Below are 18465 nucleotides of genomic sequence, written 5' to 3' on the forward strand. Positions count from 1 at the left end.
CCCCCCCCGCCAACCTCAGATTGTCTTGAAGCCTTGTACAATGGAGGTGGCTGTGAATGGGTGTGCGGAGAAGCTTTCTGGAAACACAGGCCTTGCTCGCAGACTTCCTGTGTCTTACAATGTTATCTTCAGAATAGGAAACTTTGCCCCATTTTTGCAACGCACATCCTCTGCCTGAGAGTCCACGGTGGTGCCGGGGCGGGTCATTTCTCAGGCGCAGGCCAGGAGTTATTCCGACAGCCAGGGGGCGGGGGTTCTCTCTGCTACCCGTAAGAACAAACAGACCATTTTTGCAAAAATAATTCACGTGGCTGGACTCGTTGGTTGCACTTGTCTTAGTTTCTCCGACTTGTTGGTACCCACAACAGGGTCCTACCTGCCAGGTCAAGGGATTTCTGCCTCTAAGCCTCGGTTTCTTCTCTTCTAAATGGAGGAGGTTGTGTTCAGTGACCCCAGCACTGACGTTCATCAGTTATCCACAAATCCATTAGAACTTCTGACTTCCCCCAGGTTCCTCTTTGAGGCAGCATGATGTTGCCTTTTGATATCAAGTTGCAATGCCCCCTAGAGTTTTCAGGGTTCTGCTAGTCTACGATAGGCAAGCTCCCTTACCCCCAAACCATCACGTGACCCACCGGGGTGGTAGCCAGTCTCCCCAGACCACAGAACCCGTTCGGAGCAGAAGTAGGGCTGTGACTCTCAGCGTCTGTAAATGGCACTTTCTATGAATTTGGAGGTCATTCTGGAATTGTTCATGTTGTTTTGATCGAGAGAAAACAATAAAATGTGTATAAGCTCCTAAATAATTCGGAGCTGACCAGAAGGAATAAACAGGAGCCTCTTCAGTTTCCTTTGACAGCGTGGTATTTTCTCACTTCAATCTCCTGCCCCTGCATGCAGTAGGCATTTGTCTGGTGCCAGAGGAACCCCCCTCTCAAGTAAACGCTGTCTGCTCGCAGTTCTGCTGGCTGGAACCCAAACCCACAATGACTGGTTTTTGAAAACACCCTACCCACGCTTTCCCTTCAGGGAGTGTGCTTCCACCATTTCTGAGTGGAACTCCGTGGGTTCAAGGCCTGGGTAGGGTGGTTTTCTGTTGACTGTGTTGTGAGCCAGCAGGATGGGGCTCTTTGCAAGGTAGAAGTGGCTGGACTCTGGCTGTCAAGAGGAGGGACAGGGGTTGAACTGCTCACCTTGCTGTCAGACTGCACAACTAAAGAGGTCACGGTCCCCATGGTGTCTGTGGATGATGTCCATCGTGTGGCAGGGCACACTCACATGGCAAACTGTACTATCATTGTCTGAGTGATATGCATATAGTCCAGGGCTGGGGAGGAAGCCAGGTCTTTGCGCCTGTTAGGGAAGCGTTCTGCACCAGCCTTGTGGATATCAATATGTATAGCCCACCAGAAAGGGGCAGAGGAGTTGGTAATGTAAGAGAAAAGGGCATCCAGTCTTCCTATCCTGAAGGATGACTCCTCCTCAGAGGACACAGAAAGGCCCTGGCCAGCCTTGGGATCTGCTTCAAGGCTGACTCCTTCACCGTGAATGCAGTCAGGGTCTTGGTGAGCTAGAAGATTCTAAAATGGTGGCAGGTTGTCTTGGTGGGCTCTGATGAGCTTCTCTAGGAACAGGAGCTAGAAAGGGAGGCAAGAGTGGTCCTGTGTACTAGAGTCTGACCAATGTCTCTAAAGTACTTGGAGGGTCCTTAGGCTGCAGGGCTGTGGGTTAGTGCTAGGACAGAGGTACCCTGGGGAGACTGTCGGCTCTGGGTCTGCCTGGTTGGACTCCAGCCCACGTGCCTTGAGACCCAAGAGGTTGCTCCAGACTGTGCCCTTAGGGACCTGCCTGGCTGGAACCTGTCAGTAACCCCCCACCCCCCACAGACAGACAGACAGACAGACACACACACACACACACACACACACACACACACACACACACTATCCCCATCCCCGTCAGCACTGCCTTCCCGACTTGGCAGGGCCACCTCTCCAAGCTGGAACAGCCTTCGGTATTTCCAGTTTGGCCCCCTGCCCACATCTCTGGGGCCTTGCAGTCTGTTCCTCTCAAGCCAGGACCAAGGCACACTATCAGCTGACTGCTTCACAGGCTCACAGGGCCTCTTCCTGCCACGCCCCCACCCCCACGCACCATGTTTGTCTGTGGGCCCCTCAGCTCCCCTGACTTCTTGTGTGTATCTTACGGCCAGGACCAGGGCCACATGTGTGCAGATGCGCGTGCAGGAAAGTATGTAGTCTTAGAGGTCAACCTTGCATGTTGGCTTCTCAGGAACATGTTTTTTCAAGATGAAGTCTCACTGACCTAGGGCTCACTGGCTAAGCTAGACTGACTTGGCCATCAAATCTCTGGTATCCTCTTGTTTCTGCCTCCCCAGTGCTGGGATTACAAGTGCGTATACTACCACATCTGGCTTTTTCCGTGGGTACTGGGGCTTGAACTCAGGTCCTCATGCTTGCACAGCAGGCTCTTGATTGACTAAGTCACACCCTCTTCTGCCTTCTTACTGACCACCTTAGTCCACTCACAGCTTCTCTGGGGAGAGCAGAGCTAATCTGTAAATGGCCCCAGAGAAAGGCCACCAGTTGGGCATCTTGGTTGTTAGCTGTAGCCGATGCCTGAAGTTTTCTTGCCCACTCTCAGTGGGAATGCCTGAGCTGGCAAGGTCCCCTGGCCAAAGGCTCTAAGAAATGCTACTTCTTGAAGCTGGGCACAGAAAACTGGGTGGCATGTAGAGCCAAGAGTTCCCACTGTTTTCTGGGTGGTCATTGGCTACCAGAGAAGGGCCAGGGAAGCTTAGCTATCCCGTTGCCTTCTTTTCCAAATAAAACTCTCTAGAAACTCAGGGTCTCTTCATCAGCTCAGGATGACGGGGTGAGGGGTAACAGGAAAAGACACTAAGAACCCAGGTTTTGCGGTTTTTAACCGTCCCAGACTGCTGCTGGCTGGGATGTTTCCTGGGAGAGTTCCCTGGCGGGCTGCATTAGGGACAGATGAGCGCAGTGTGTAACTGGGGTGCACTGTTTATATAGTGCTAGTAAGATAAACAGTTGTTCTAAATCGTATTTATATTTTGCATTTGTTTATCAAAACTTTTTCTCAACTTTGACCCGGCTACTTTCAGAATTATTACGAAGCTTGGATTTATGAGTCCTAATTACTGATGCTTTATTGCACATGCGTAATAATTTATTTTGGCAAGATGCATGCTTTATGTTCAGAAGCCTCAGTGCTTAGGAAGAAGGGAAGACAAAAGTCTCCCTGCATCCTCAGAGCATCAGAGAGCTCTGGGGTCTGATCATGAGATGGATGTGGGGCAGGGCTACATGCTTGCAGATGTGTGTGCCGGAATTATATAGCCTGTGTCCTGTAATCCCAGCTACTCTGGAGGTTGAAGCTGGAGGATCACAAGTTCAGGTCACCTTAGGCAATTTAAGTGAGAAATTGTCTAAAAAGAAACAGTAAAAGGAGGGCTGAGGATATAGCTCAGTGGTAGAATGCTTGCCTAGCATTCAGGGGTTCCTAGGTTCAGCCCCCTCCCAGGACTGGAAGTGGGGAGCAGATATAGGCACACAGTAGGTAAAGCAGGAGATGCAGAAGCCTTCTGGACTGTCCCCCTAAGGTGCCAGATTCTCTGGCACGCATAGATTGACCAGCTGTGGATGAGATCAGGGCACCGCCGTGTGGTGTGGGGCTAGTGGAGGAAGGTGACCACAACACCCTATGGCAGTTACCAGCAGCAGCAAATTATTGTTGCTAATGACCCCATGTATTTTATCCATTCGATTTCTCCATAACCAGCAGCCCTGTCCTCCTGCCTCAGCCTCCTGAGTGTCTAGGACCTGGATTCTGGCCTGATTTTTGACATCACCCAACAGCAGCCACCATTTCACTTTCCTGGTGGCACAGAGTGCCCGTGTGAACTTGTAGTTTACTGAAGGGAAAGATCTCTCTTATGTTTAGGAATTAAAGACACTTTTTGATCTTAGGGCTGTGCACTAAGCTGCGGAGGGGAGCTCTGTTCTCCAGGTTGAATTTTTTCCTCGTCTGTTTGGATTTCATACCAAGGCTGGTTACTTGGTTTCTTTTTTCCTTTCTTTTCTTCTTTTTTTGAAACAGGATCTCACTGTGTATCCCTGGCTTGTATGAAACTCACTGTGTAGACTAGGCTGGCCTTGAACTCACAGATAACCATCTGCCTTTGCCTCATGAGTGCTGGGATTAAATGTGTGCACCACCATTCCCAGCCCACGTGGTTTCTTCTTAGAGTCTCCCAAAGGCTTGGCATGGACAGAAGCATGGGTTTCACACATAGGGACAGTTTTTGCTTGTGTTCCACATTCTGTCCTCCCTCCAGTGTCTGAATGTCTGTCCCTTCGTCATCTACTGTAAGGTGAAGTGGGTGGATGAACTAAGAAGTGTTGCATAGTCCAGGTTGCTCTTGAATTAGCCATGAACCTGAGCAGTGACCTTGAACTTCTGAGCCTCCTGCCTCTGATTCCTGAGTGTTGGGATTATTGGTGTTTGCTACCTACCTTTGCTGGTTTATGCAGTGCTGGGGATCGTACCCACAGATGCTAGGCAAGTACTCCATCAACCAAGCTACATCTCTAGTGAGACTTTAAGCTTTGGTGTCACCATTCTGGCTAGTGAGAATGATCAGATGGGAGGCCTTTGTATTAGCCCCCATCTACAAACACAGTTCCAGCAGGTGGCCAGCACAGTCCCTTACCCTGAGGTCACCCAGGATGTGACTTACATCCCTTTTACAGGACTGGTACCTGTCCAGCCACCATCAACCTTTCCTCCTCCCTCCTCATAGGCACTCATGGCCTGTAGGCCGCTGGCGTCTGCATTCCTGAAGTCTAGGCCCCAGTCAGCCACGGAGGAGGTTCCCAAGTGATCCAGCCCGTAAATCATGGCCTTTGTGTATTCCCTCTTAGTCATGGGCAAAGGCGAACTTCTCCTTGGCCCTCTGCAGTTAACTACCCCTGGGTTCACCGAATATTTCCAACCCTGCCTGGGTGGAGGCCAGCTCCTGATTATTAATTAATCTGGGAGGTGCAGGTTGCATTCCTGGTCACCTTACCACTTCCTCTTCGGTAGGCAACTCGCAGGCCTTTGAGTGACATCAAGTCTTTTGCAGTATCCCAGCCATGTCTTGTGGAAAGGGTGTTTAAAGCCAGAGCTAAATAAAAATGACCACCTGGGAGCTACCTCAAGATGCCTCAGTTTCTCAGTCTGTGAAATGGATTGGTGTGTTGGCAAGTAAGAAAACCAGCTCTGCCACCCAAATCCATGTCCCTCCCATTTTCGCTTCTCACTGCCCGTGGCCATATGCATCGAGACATGGGGTGGACAGAGGTGCACCGGGTGCACGATCTGAGGGGGTGGGGCTTCTGCCAGCCGCAGCAGGTGCTGGAAGACAGCTTTAGGGACTTTGACTTCATTGTGGGTCAATGAGAGAAACATGGAGATGCCCCAGGTCTCCCTCTGTGGGAACCCGAAGTGGAAACTTGGAGCACAGTGCCACCTGCCACATGCCCCGTCTGTCCCCACCCGACCCCTAGAGGGGGGATGTTGTTTGATGTGGTCTCAAGTCCACTAGGGAAGTCAGGCTGACCATAGACATCGAGAACCTGAGGTGATGGGCTGGGGAATGTGGCTTAGTTGGCAGAGTGCTTGCCTGGCATGCACAAGGCCCTGGGTTCGATCTCCAGCATTTCATAAACTGGGCATGGCACACACCGGTATTCCTACACTTGGGAGGTAGAGGCAGGAGGGTCAGAAGGTCATTCGTGGCTGCAGAGGAATATCGGCCTGGGCTATATTTGACCAAGTCAAAAAAAAAAAAAAAAAAAAAAGAAAGAAAGAAAGAAAAAGAAAAAAAGTCTGAGATGATGACCCAGTCCCAGCCTCTTGTGAGCAGCATGGAATGAAGGAGGCCCCCAGCTTCCCATTCTTAGCCAGACTCTCCTGGGGCAACAAGAAAAGCCAGGCTTTCCCCATCCTAGATTCTAAGTAAACTTTGAGGTTTAGCATCTGACTTGGGGTAAAACAAAAAGAGGCCTAGGAATGGGAACAAAGGTCAGAGTCTTTTGTGATGGGAACTGGTTCTTTCCTTAAACTGGGCGATTCCATAAGCTGCTTAGCTGCTCGCCCTGGCCCTCCCTCCCATCATCCCTCCCTCCTTCGCTCTTCCCTCCCTTCATCCCTCCCTCCTGGCCCTCCCTCCCATCATCCCTCCCTCCTTCGCTCTTCCCTCCCTTCATCCCTCCCTTCATCCCTCCCTCCCTCCCATCATCCCTCCTTCCCTCCCATCATCCCTCCTTCCCTTCCTCCCATTATCCCTCCCTTCATCCTTTCCTCCTTCCTTCTACTGCACACACTTTTTTAAAACTTTTTTATTGATTTTATTGAGCTCTACATTTTCTTTGCTCCCCTCCCTTTCTCTCCCCTCCCCCCTTCAACCATCTCCCATAGTCCTATGCTCCCAGTTTACTCAGGAGATCTTGTCTTTTTCTACTTCCCATGTAGATTAGATCCATGTATGTCTCTCTTAGAGTCCTCATTGTTGTCTAGGTCCTCTGGGATTGTGATTTGTAGGCTGGTTTTCTTTGCTTTATGTTTAAAAATTACTTATGAGTGAGTACATGTGATAATTGTCTTTCTGGGTCTGGGTTACCTCACTCAATATGGTGTTTTCTAGATCCATCCATTTGCCTGCAAATTTCAAAATGTCGTTATTTTTTTTCTGCTGTGTAGTACTCCGTTGTGTAAATGTACTACATTTTCTTTATCTATTCTTTGGTCAAGAAGCATTTAGGTTGTTTCCAGGTTCTGACCATGACAAACAATGCTGGTATGAACATAGTTCAGCTCATGTCCTTGTGGTATAATTGAACATCCTTTGGGTATATACCCAAAAGTGGTGTTGCTGGGTCTTGAGGAAGGTTGTTTCTTAATTTTCTGAGAAATCGCCATAGTGGGTTGTACCAGCTTGCACTCCCACCGGCAATGCAGGAGTGTTCCCTTTCTCCCACAACCTCTCCAGCATAAGTTGTCATCAGTGTTTTTGATCTTGGCCATTCTTACAGGTATAAGATGGAATCTCAGAGTTGTTTTGATTTGCATTTCTCCAATGACTAAGGATGTTGAACATTTCCTTAAGTGTCTTTCAGCTATTTTAGATTCCTCTGTTGAGAATTCTCTGTTTAGGTCTGTACTCTATTTTTTTATTGGATTATTTGTTCTTTTGATGACCAATTTCTTGAGTTCTTTGTATATTTTGGAGATCAGACCTCTGTCTGATGTGGAGTTAGTGAAGATCTTTTCCCATTCTGTAGGCTGCTATTTTGTCTTTTTTTACTGTGCACCTTGCTTTACAGAAGCTTTTCAGTTTCAGGAGGTCCCATCTATTAATTGTTTCTCTCAGTGTCTGCTGCACACCTTTTTCAGTCCTTCCCCACCTGCCTGCTTCATCTTGGGGGGTATCTGAAGACTTCCCTGCTCCTTGGGGTTTGGCGGTCTTTTCTTACACTGACATTATTGGTTTTCATTCTGTGTCTCTAGCCCCATCTGCCCACCCCACTCGCTGCCATGGAAGAGCAGGCTCTGACCAGTCTTTCTCCCTGTAGCTTTTTAGAGTGGCTGGCAGTGTTCTGTCAAGCTCAACGCTGAAGCCTGGGGAGAGACTTCCTGGGTAGTCTCTGGCAGGGAAAGACTGGGATGCAGTAGGTGAAAGGCTGTAGAGGGTGTGATGGATGTTGTACCCTCTGACTGGTCCCTCTGCCCACCGGGGTTGAGCCTGGGGCTCCTGGGGAGACTGCCCTGCAGGGAGCAATAAGAGCAGAGCTAGGTGAGGCTTATTCTGGCCCAGGGCTGCTAGAGAAGTTCTTCTTTTCAGAATCTGTTTAATTGTGCAGGAGATAGAAGAGTGGAAACCGTACCCAGCCCAGTCCAGACTGCCACTTGGTTCCACCAGAGACCAAAGTCTGAGCAGCCCAGGGTCAGGACCCTGATGTAGAAAGGAAGGCCTTCCTACAGGACCTGCTGGGCCTCTCAGAAGCTGGTCACCAGATTCCTGAGGGATCTAGCACCCTCCTGGATGGCACCTCTAAGGATAACCCATACCACTGTATGGATGAGCAGCAAGAAGGTCCCAGCAGAGAGGATCACTCAGGGGCAGGATCCCCTCTCTCTGCAGTTGCCGAGGCGACTCTGACTTGGGGTCTGCCCTAAGAATGGGGTGCTAGAGAACTCATAACGCGCTCATCGCTGCAGGATGTAGTCCTCTCCTTGGGCAGCAGCCTCTGTTGTGCCCCCCTAAAAGGCACTCTCTGCTGTGGTTTGAAGGAGTGGAGCATTGGATGCGAGGGAGAAGCTGACATGATACCTGGTTTCGGACCACACAGGTTCTCTGGGTAGTGGATAGAGGTTGCATTTGAGAAGCTGTCTGTCCTCTCAGGAAGGTGGTCCACAGGTAAGAACTCTCTATCACTAAGGTACATCCCAGGCTAGAGGACCCTTTTCGAACATCCCATCCTTGGGGGGAGGGCGCATAATGTCTTAGAGCCAGCAGAGCTAGAGGTTTGGGCATGGTGCCTGTGATGTTATCCTTGCTACTGCTAGGGTTGGCAGCAGGCATGGGAATAATGCTAAGAGCCCCCATCTCTAAGCCTAGATAGACAGGAGATCAGATCCTAATCTTGCAACTTCCTGGCTGCTGACTTTGGACACAACCTTCTTAGGTAGACACAGCTCTTTGATCAGAAAATGGGAGGGTCTGGGACTGGGAGATGGCTCAGTTGGGAAAGTGCCTGCTGCCCAGGTGTGAGCACCTGAGCTCCTATCCCACATCAAAGCGTGGGTGGCTCACGCCTATCAATCCCAGTGCAGGGGAGGCAGAGACCTGTCTCTGGGGCTCTGTGGCCAGCTAGTCTAGCCTAGTGCAAGCTCCAGGTTCCATGAGAGTCCCTGTCTCAAAAAAATAAGGTGGATGGTTTCTGAGGGACAGAAGCTGAGGTTGACCTCTGACCTCCTCACACATGTTCACACACACAGACAGACTTCACACAAAAACCCAAACCCAAGAGGAGCTGAGAGGATTAGCAGTTTGTCCACGTAGTGTCTTTAACCTATTTTACTCTGCCTGGCAATGGTAAAGGCTTCCTTCAGTGTTGACTGATTTATTATTATTACCATCATCATTATTAATATTATTATTATTTCTCCTTGTCTTGATTCCATTAGCACATTTTATCTTTGCCATGGTCATCATTCCCCCATGAATAGCCTTGTGAATGATGCATTATATGATTTGATGTAAATAGTTTGAATGTAGGCTCTTTATATAATATAATCTAAGCAATTCTGAGATCTAGTAAACACGAGTTAGTGATACCTGTTAATTTCCAGGTTGTTCATTTCCAGCCAGGCCATCATCTGATGCAATTACAATCAACCCCAATGCCCTATGGAGTAACCACTAATTGCACCCCTCCCCCCACTTTACAGTTTAGGAGACTGAGGACCAGAGGGGGCAAAAAGACACTTGCCTGAGATAGCATAGTGTTACTGGCATTTTGGGGTACAAGCTGGTCTCCGCTGTCCTTCCTCTGTAGGCAATTAAAGAGACAGGGAGCAGTGAAAGGCCCAGAAAGGCGATGTGTTCAGCGCTGCCACAGCGGTAAGAGGAACAAATCCAGAGGTCCAGTGATGACCCACCCAAGGCCATCTCTAGGGTACTGTCGTGGGAGGCTCGGGTTTAAATAGATGGTAAGACGGGTTTAAATAGATGGTAAGACGTATGTGTAGTTAAGCCGTCCTGGTCCAAGGGGTGGTCTTGCCCATCGCTGATCCACCATTGTCTAGCATCCAGGCCCTCCTGCAAGGCCGTCAGACAAGTTGTCAGAGCTGTGTGAAATCTCTGTTCCCCTTCTTACAGACACCGGACTTCAACCTTTTCCTCCTCCCAGCATGAGAGTCCTGAGGAAATTCCAATTCCTTGGGGACAACTGTCTGATAGCCAAAGGGAGGGGCACAAGTGTCTGTCTTTAGAATATTTTCTGTCGGGACTGTTAGAATTGCTGGTGAATGGCAGAGCTGGGGTTTGCATGCATGCTGCCCTGCTCCTGACCCAATGCTTGAAACCCTGCCCCATAGAGCAGATACCAAACTGGTCCCAGTTCTATTGCTGATTTCTACTGCGACCTTGGCGAGCCGCTTCACCTCTCCGGGCCTCGAGTTAGCCCTCTTGGTTATCAGTCAAGAGGACCGAGTGCTCCTGGGCCCTCTCCTTCATCCTGTGTTCTCCTTCTCTGCACCCATTACACTCCGGCCAGCAGAACAACCAAGCAGCCCTCTGGGGATCGGGAGGACCGCTCTGTCTGTCCCCAGACTGGAGACCCACAGTCGAAAGAGCCCCTGTGGTGGGCCCTGTTCAGGCCGGCAGCAGCAGTGGCCAGAGCGCCTGTGATGTAATGACCGATTAGGAACTTCCTCTTGGAAGCCGCGCTTCCTCTGGGAGCAGAGGTGCTGGCTCTGAGGTGGGGGCTGGGAAGGTGGGTGGGAGCTGGGAGGAGGAAACCCCTGTCAGCTGGGCCGGCTTCTGGACCGCGTTCAGCAGAGGCTTGGCTGGCTCTGAGCTGCTGACCATTAACGTGGCCCTGAGCGCATTCTTTCCCCGCTTTTCTGCTGCAGCCAGGGGGAAGGACAGGCCCTCCCTCCCCTGCGAGGAAAGCGGGCCATTAATGAGCACTGCTTGCTGGATGGGCTGCAAAACCTGAAGCCCTTTCTGCGGCTCCAGAGGACAAAGGAGAGCTCAGTGGAAACTCGCTTCTTCCCCTAAGTTTGATAACAAAAACTACTTATCTAATGGGCAAACAAGGCTTTAAAAGGGGTGTTAGGTTAACCAGATGCAGGGCCTGCATAATTGCTCCCAGGCCCTGGAGCCGCAGATGAAAAGCTGACAGTTGTTTGAAGGGAACTTGAAGCCACAGGCATGACTTGGGACAGAAGAAAGTAGTTTTCCAGGGGGGGTTGGAGGCCCCCATGCAAAGGGCTTAGAGGAAGCCCTAGGCTTATTTCCAGTTCTGCCAGCAACTTGCTGTGTGACCCTGAGCTAGTTGCTTCACCTTTCTGGTTTTTGAAGAGCTGCTCTCTCTTCTCGGCACTCTGCAAGAATTAAATTTGTTGGTCCTTGCCTGGAGTTTACTGCGGAGTGGTCTTTTTATTTTGTTTTATTTTTTTATTTATTTTTATTTTTTAATTTCTTTAATTGGTGGTCAGGAAGGGGGTGTGACCCAGCAGAAGTTAGGAATATGGCCTCTGAGAGTGCTGTCTTCCCATCTAACAGGGGCATGTTTTGGAGTTACTTCCTGGGATGGCTCACCCTGGGCATTGTGGCCAAAAGGCAATGGGAGGGCAGGAAAATTTTTACTGCACTCGGGCTTTGGCTGGGTCCTGTGGGGGAGTGCACAGGAACGCACTCCTGCCCTTTGTTTTGATAGAAAATTGCTGATTCGAAGAAGCTAAAGGCATTTCTTGGGATTTCAACCCTCCCTGCCTCCTCCAGACTCCAACCAGCCCTCTTGAGGTCCAGGCCCCCCCCCCCACACACACACACATACAATTACATGTTGGTCTCTAGGCTCCCTGGCTGGGCAGAGGAGTCTGGAGAAAGGCCTGCCAGCCTGTGGCTGGGCCCTACTGTGGAGCTTAGATGGGACTCTTGCCTGGTGCTCTGAGCAGGCAGCCACCACCCTCTGGTGGCAGGAATATGGGTGCCTCTGGGAAACAGCAGGGGGCTGTCACCTGGGGACCTGCTGAGACCACCGTCGATGCCATCCAGCAAAAGCCTGCTTAGCCTAGTGTTTGGGTTATGACTCCAGACTGAACCCCAGTTCCCATCATTCCTGCCCTGGAAGTCTTGAGCCTCTGCCTGCTCACCTGACCCCCCAGGTTATCAGCTCTCCTGATCCCTCGTGTTTGTTTTTTTCTTTCTCCTTCTTTACTTTTATTTATTTATTTATTTATTTAATGCAGTGGGGAGGGGGTGGAACTTGGAGCTTTGAACACGAAGACAAACCCAGCTTTGCCCTTGTGTTTCCTATCAGCTGTTCTGCCTGCCAAGAGCTTCCTGTCTCTGGCCTTCAGTGGGTTTTCTGTGTGTGACTTCCTTGGCCAAGCAGGTGCACGTGAGGGTGATCCATACTGCTGTGTGTCTGTGGAGTTGGGTCCTTTTGTTCCTGAACTGTGTTCCTGGAAGGGCCGCCCCATCCCCGAGCAGGGCTCCAGGCAAGGGAATGACCAGAGCTTGCTGGGGCTAGCCGTTTAGAGCTGAGTTGAAGTTACTTCCTTGTTACTCAGGTAGGAAGACTGAGGTTGAGAAAGGAGAAGTTTACTGATCTCGACTAGAAAGAAAGCTGGGCTCCCAGCTTTTCTCCTCCTCCCACCCACCCCTCCCAGCGGGACCCACAGCAGGCTGGGAACTAGGCCAGGCCCTGAGCTGGCCAGGGATTCAGAGGGGGGAAATGGGAGTGAGCAGGAGTTTCGGTCAGGCCTCGGTCATCTTTGATGTTGCTCTGGTCTGACTCCCCCGGTATTTATTTGCAATTAAAGAGATGGTCCCTAATTAGGCCGGTGGCTGTGGGAGATGACAGGACCAGGGCTTTGGAGCCCCAGAGAGAAAAGGTTCTTTCTATGAGACGCTATCCCCAATGAGGAGAGTAGGGCTGTGTGGGCTCATGGGTACAGCCTGCCTGCTCACGGTTGCTGAGACACTGGTTTACGGCAGACAGGTCTTCACCAAACTGAGTTCTTGAGAGCTGTGGGTGTGAGCAGAGAGCCACAGCCAGCTCATTCTAGCCATTCAGTTTTCTTACAGGGCAGGTCTATCCCCACAGATGTCAGACCCGGGCCTAACCAAGGTGCCTCATAGAGTGTAAAAAGGGCTCTCCCATCCACTGTCCTCTTGAAGCCCCCTAAGTTTGAGTACCCTTGCCTGGGTTGTTCCCACAGGCCCAGAGCCAATGAGCAAAATGACCGCTTGATTTACTGTTTGAGTTTCTAGCAAGTCCACCGCGACCTCCTGTGAGCAGAACCCTCGGTGATTGATAAGTCTCCAGTGTGGGGTGGAGGGGTGGCTTGCTGGTGGCTGCTCAGCTAGTCACGTGGCTGCAGCCTTTGTTCCCTGTCATTCAAAGTGTTTGACTCATTCAAGGATCTTAGGTCCTGGCCCCAGTTTTCTCTCTCTCTGTTTCACGTCATCAGGCAATCACTCTGCACTGCACCCCCGCCACCCACCCCCTGCAGCCCGGGTGCCACCTTCCAGGTATAAACTGCACTTGTAGAACCCACAGGCCCGCTCTAGACCAAGTTTTCCTTAGTTCATGGAGGGAAAAATAGAATTAGAAAGTAAATACCCATAGGACAAAATAAAGCAGAGGTGAGTTCTGTGCCATCGCTCCCCACCCCATTTCCCTCTTAAAGTGTGGCGTGGGTTTGGGGTGTTGCTCAGTGGTAGAGCTCTTGTGTAGCATGCCTAAGGTCCCGGGTTCACCCCCTCCCTCCACAGTACATACACACACACACACACACACACACACACACACCTTTCTAGGGGCACCTTGGTATCTCCACCAGATGAGATGATTCTGAGGAACTCTGAGACTCGGGGCAGGGGTCACTCTCAGGGTCCGTGCCCACTACCCTTCGCTGCCCTCAGACCTGAGGCTGAACTCACCTTCAGGATGGGCTTCCATGAACTAGGCACCTGACACATATGATGTGCTTTGTTTATTTCCTTCCTCTGCCTCAGTGTGCTCACAGCGTCGTAAGGATGGGGGAGGAGAACCCAGAGAGGACATGAGAGATTTTTCTGCTCCTGTGTAGATGTAGGGAGTATGGGGAGTAGGCCATCCCCAGAGTCACTGACCCAAGCAGGCCCTTTGTCCAGGACCAGAGGATGCTGGAGTTAAAGGCCGAGAGCGTGATCAAAGAGGGCAGCAGACTGGCTACCTTCTGGAATTTGGAAGCCGGTTAGCTTAAGAGCCACGGGGGGTGGAGATGGGTCCAGCACAGGGCATCCAGAGTCAAACAGCTGGAGCTGTTCACCCCAGCTCATATGGTAACCCCCACCCCGGTGAAGGATCCTGTGGCCAGGCTAGGGATCAGGGCAGGGAGCTGAGAGAAACAGCGAGTCCAGCTGGACTTGAGTTGCAAAGCCTTCTAGAAGCTGGCAAGGAGAAAGTATCTCCCCCCACTCCACCCCCACATCCCCCTGCATGGGGCCCCTGGCACATTCCCTCCTTTAGGAGAAGCTGGACACGGCGCTACATTGTACCCAGATGTAATCGGTTCCCTTAGTCAGCGAGGGAAGCAAGTGCCTACAGGACCTACAGGCCCTTAGATCAGTTGCCATTACAGATAGGGAAACTGAGGCTTACAGAGGGAAGTGACTGGCCCAGTGCAGTTGTAAGGAAGAGCCTGCCTGGCAGACACTCTGCCTAGAGCAGCCGTCGAGACGCCTTTGGCAAACCTCTGTCTCCAAAAATATTGACATTACAATGAATAACAGTAGCAAAATTACATTCATGAAGTAGCAATGAAAATTTATGCTGGGGGGGGCGAGGTCATCACAACTTGAGGAACTATATGTAGTAAAGTGTCACAGCATTAGGTAGGTTGAGAACCACTGGCCTGGAGAATGGAGAAGAGCGCCCTCTAGTGGGTTGACTTGGGGTCTGGGTGTTGCTCGGCGGGAGATTTCTTGCTTGGCTTGTGCCAGCTACCTTGCATCTTATCACTGGCAGCACATGCACGAGGTGTGCCCTCATTGAGGCTGGCTCCAGATTCTGGGGTTCAGTTTCCTCACCTACGAAGGCAGTGCACACCTCATAGGAGGTGCCCAGAGATGCCTGCTACCCACCCCGGCTCTGCTCCCAGCATACTCAGGCTCCTCACTTAGCTTCTTGACCTCACTTGGTCTAGCTCACTAGAGGATGTCCTGCTGTCTGTGAGCAGTACCGGAAGCTCATGGCCGCTAAGCATAGCCCTGTTTTTCTGGTCCTTGAGTTTCCCAGGCCTGTGCCAGATGGATGGGTACAGAGAGGAACAGTGGCTTGGCAGGATGGAGTTCTGGATCTTTCTGATCCTGGTCACCTGCCATGGACTCGAGCTTGAGTTATCTAAGTCCACTTGCCAAGGACACTTAGTTGAGCATAGCCAGGATCTCCTTGCTGTCCCCTGCTCCCCCTTTACCTAGCTTTTAGCTGGTGTGAAGATTGACTGCCCTCAGCAGACGGAGGAACCTGGCTGGCACCTGAACAACAAATGGCAAAGAGCCTGTTCATAAGGTCCTTGTGCAGCCCAAGGTGGCAGCCTACGGAAGGCCTCTTGGGCAGTTTCCTGCTAGGAGTCAGGCAGCCTTGTATGGGTGAAAAGGTGTCCCAGAGCCCAGGGCTGAGAAGTAGGACTTGAGCGGACTCTGCAGAGCTGGCCTTATGGTCCCAGTGATGGTTGCTCACCTGGGCTTGGGTTGAGCATTGGTCAGTTTCCCTGGGAAGAGTTGGGTAAATGTTTGTTTCTGTGTTCAGAAGGGCCTGGCCAGAAGCTGGCACAACAGATCGTATCACCTCACTGGGCAGTCATGGTGCCCGCTTGCCTCTCAGAGCTGTGAGCCCAAAGCAAAGACAGGCTACCAGAGGCTTTGGCATCTGAAAAGTGTGCCGTACCCAAGGGCTTGGGATCTGGGACCACCTTCCCAGACAGACGTGCTGCATGAGGTCCTCACAAGTGCAGAAATCTCCCACTTTGAGTGGGGGCAGCGTTTCAAGGCCACAGAACAGAGCAGAGGTTTCTGCTCTCCAGTGGAAAAGCTAAGGCCCAGAGAGGAGCTACACACACCTCAGAAAAGACACATCCATTGGAGAGCAAAGCCCACTTTTCAGAATAGCACTTAGCAGCCGCCAAGTGATGCTGCTCAGAAGTGCCTGTGGTTCTTGGAGAACTGGAAAGTCAACTTGGTAAGGACCACAGGGAGACTAAGGCAGGCAGTCAGCATTGTTCTTTGTGGGGGGATGGGGGCCTCAATCTGTTGCCCAAGCTGGTTTGAACCATCATCCTGCATCTTCCACCTCCTAGGACTTGAGGCAGAAAGTGCATGCCACCATGCCAGGTAGCCGTATTTATTGAAGGCCAACAAAGTATGCAACCACGCCTTACTCTAAGAGCTCCCCACCTTAATTACCCGTGTCCCGTGCTGGAGGCCCCTTGAGGAGCTCTACTGGTGTGGAGTCTTGGACTAAGGGGTTCGAATCACATCCCGGTGGGCCTCTGTGCAACTCGGGCAGCCCCTGGTGGCCTTAGAAACAGGGTCTTATAAGATTGCTACTCTCGCTTGGTAGATTATAGGTTCTATTTGTGTTTGTTGGTGTTTATCTCTCCTAGATGTAAAATTATAGTGGGCAGAAGCTGGATGTGGTTCCTATCTGTGTACCCCAGGGTCTAGCACACAGTAGGCATCATGGTCTGCATACTGTAAGTTCATCGTCTTGTGTGGGGAGGAGGGAAGCACACTGCTCAGTTGGTAAAGAGGCTTGCTACCTAGTTGGAAGGACTCCACCACACATAAATACAGACAGACACAGATGTCTTGTTTTTTGTTTGTTTTTGCTTTTCCCACCGAGACTGGGTTTCTCTGCGTAACAGCCTGGAACTAGCTCTGTAGACCCAGGCTGACCTCGAACTCACAGAGATCCACCTGCCTCGGCCTCAAGTGTGTGAGCCACCACTGCCCAGCAATTTTTTATTATTTTTAAAGAGTGATAAATCCCCACTGTGTGATCAGTTATTTGACGGTCTGGCACACAGTGGCCTGGTTGGTACACATATGCTGGTTGTCCTTGGAAAACCTTGCCTAGCCTCCCCTAGCTTCCCCACCCGCAGTAACCTTGCCATTTCCTGTGCTTGCCCTGCAGATGCAAGCATGTCTCCAGATGCCACCAAGCCGAGTCACTGGTGCAGCGTGGCTTACTGGGAGCACCGGACGCGCGTGGGCCGCCTCTATGCGGTGTACGACCAGGCCGTCAGCATCTTCTACGACCTACCTCAGGGCAGCGGCTTCTGCCTGGGCCAGCTCAACCTGGAACAGCGCAGTGAGTCGGTGCGGCGCACACGCAGCAAGATCGGCTTCGGCATCCTGCTCAGCAAGGAGCCAGACGGTGTGTGGGCCTACAACCGGGGCGAGCACCCCATCTTCGTTAACTCTCCCACGCTGGATGCGCCCGGAGGCCGCGCCCTGGTCGTGCGCAAGGTGCCGCCGGGCTACTCCATCAAGGTGTTCGACTTTGAGCGCTCAGGGCTGTTGCAGCACGCAGACGCCGCCCATGGCCCCTACGACCCACACAGCGTGCGCATCAGCTTCGCCAAGGGCTGGGGACCCTGCTACTCGCGACAGTTCATCACCTCCTGCCCCTGCTGGCTGGAGATCCTCCTCAACAACCACAGATAGCATCGAGGCTGCCACTGCGCTGCAGCGTCCCCCCACCTCCGGGGGTCAGCGCCCAGAGACGCCCCCCCAGGGACAACCTCGCCCTTCCCCCAGATATCATCTACCTAGATTTAATATAAAGTTTTATATATTATATGGAAATATATATTATACTTGTAATTATGGAGTCATTTTTACAACGTAATTATTTATATATGGTGCAATGTGTGTATATGGAGAAACAAGAAAGACGCACTTTGGCTTGTAATTCTTTCAATACAGATATATTTTTTTCTTTCTTTCCCTCTTTCCTTTTTTAAAGAAAATTATACAGCAGAACTAGGTGGCAAACCTGGGTTTGGTGTATGGTTTTTTTAAACTATTAATGCCCAGACAAAACTAATACCAGTCACTCTTGATAATAAAGCGTTTGCATTATAGCTTTTTTTTTAAGCTATCTTTCTTGCAAAGAGGAAACCTTCAGGACTTCAGTAGGCCTTGGAGCCATCGGGGATGTGGTTTCAGTGCATACTGGATTTGGAGCAGAGGGAGTCAACTGAAAAGGGAGCTGTTTGGACGTGGTGGCACATGCCTGTAATCCCAGTCCTTGAGAAGTGGAGGCAGGAGGATCAGTACTTGAAGGCTGTCCGCAGCTATGTCGGAGTTCTAGGCTGCAGAACAAAGGAAAGAAGGGGGAAAGAAAAGGAGAGAGGATTTGTTTATACATAAGAACCAAGCCAGGGCTTGTTCCTCCTTGTCCAGGCTGGGGCGTGTCCACTGAGTGCTGGAGGGGGAGAGAGAGAGACAGAGACACAGAGACAGAGACAGAGAGAGAGGCTGGTCTGGTCTGACGGGAGAGGCTCAGGTCCCTCTCAGAGCTCTGAGCAAACTAGAAAACACCATCTCACCACAGTCTGAGGAAGAACGTTGGAGACCTACTTCCCATCTTGACC

The 18465-nt window shown here is 51.1% G+C and overlaps 1 protein-coding gene across 2 annotated transcripts in view; it reads left to right on the forward strand.

Annotated features, from left to right (window-relative positions):
* Nucleotides 1-17933, forward strand: part of Smad6 (SMAD family member 6) — a 72502-nt gene extending 54569 nt beyond the window's left edge. For both annotated transcript variants that reach the window (XM_026778962.1, XM_013346466.2), the window contains exon 5: nucleotides 17001-17933. In XM_026778962.1, the coding sequence (XP_026634763.1) occupies nucleotides 17001-17533 (533 nt within the window). In that variant the 3' untranslated portion in view covers nucleotides 17534-17933. The remainder of the gene's footprint in view (nucleotides 1-17000) is intronic.
* The last annotated feature ends 532 nt before the right edge of the window (nucleotides 17934-18465 follow it).

Source organism: Microtus ochrogaster, chromosome 5 (genome assembly GCF_000317375.1).
Source record: "Microtus ochrogaster isolate Prairie Vole_2 chromosome 5, MicOch1.0, whole genome shotgun sequence".
Lineage (NCBI taxonomy): Eukaryota > Metazoa > Chordata > Mammalia > Rodentia > Cricetidae > Microtus > Microtus ochrogaster.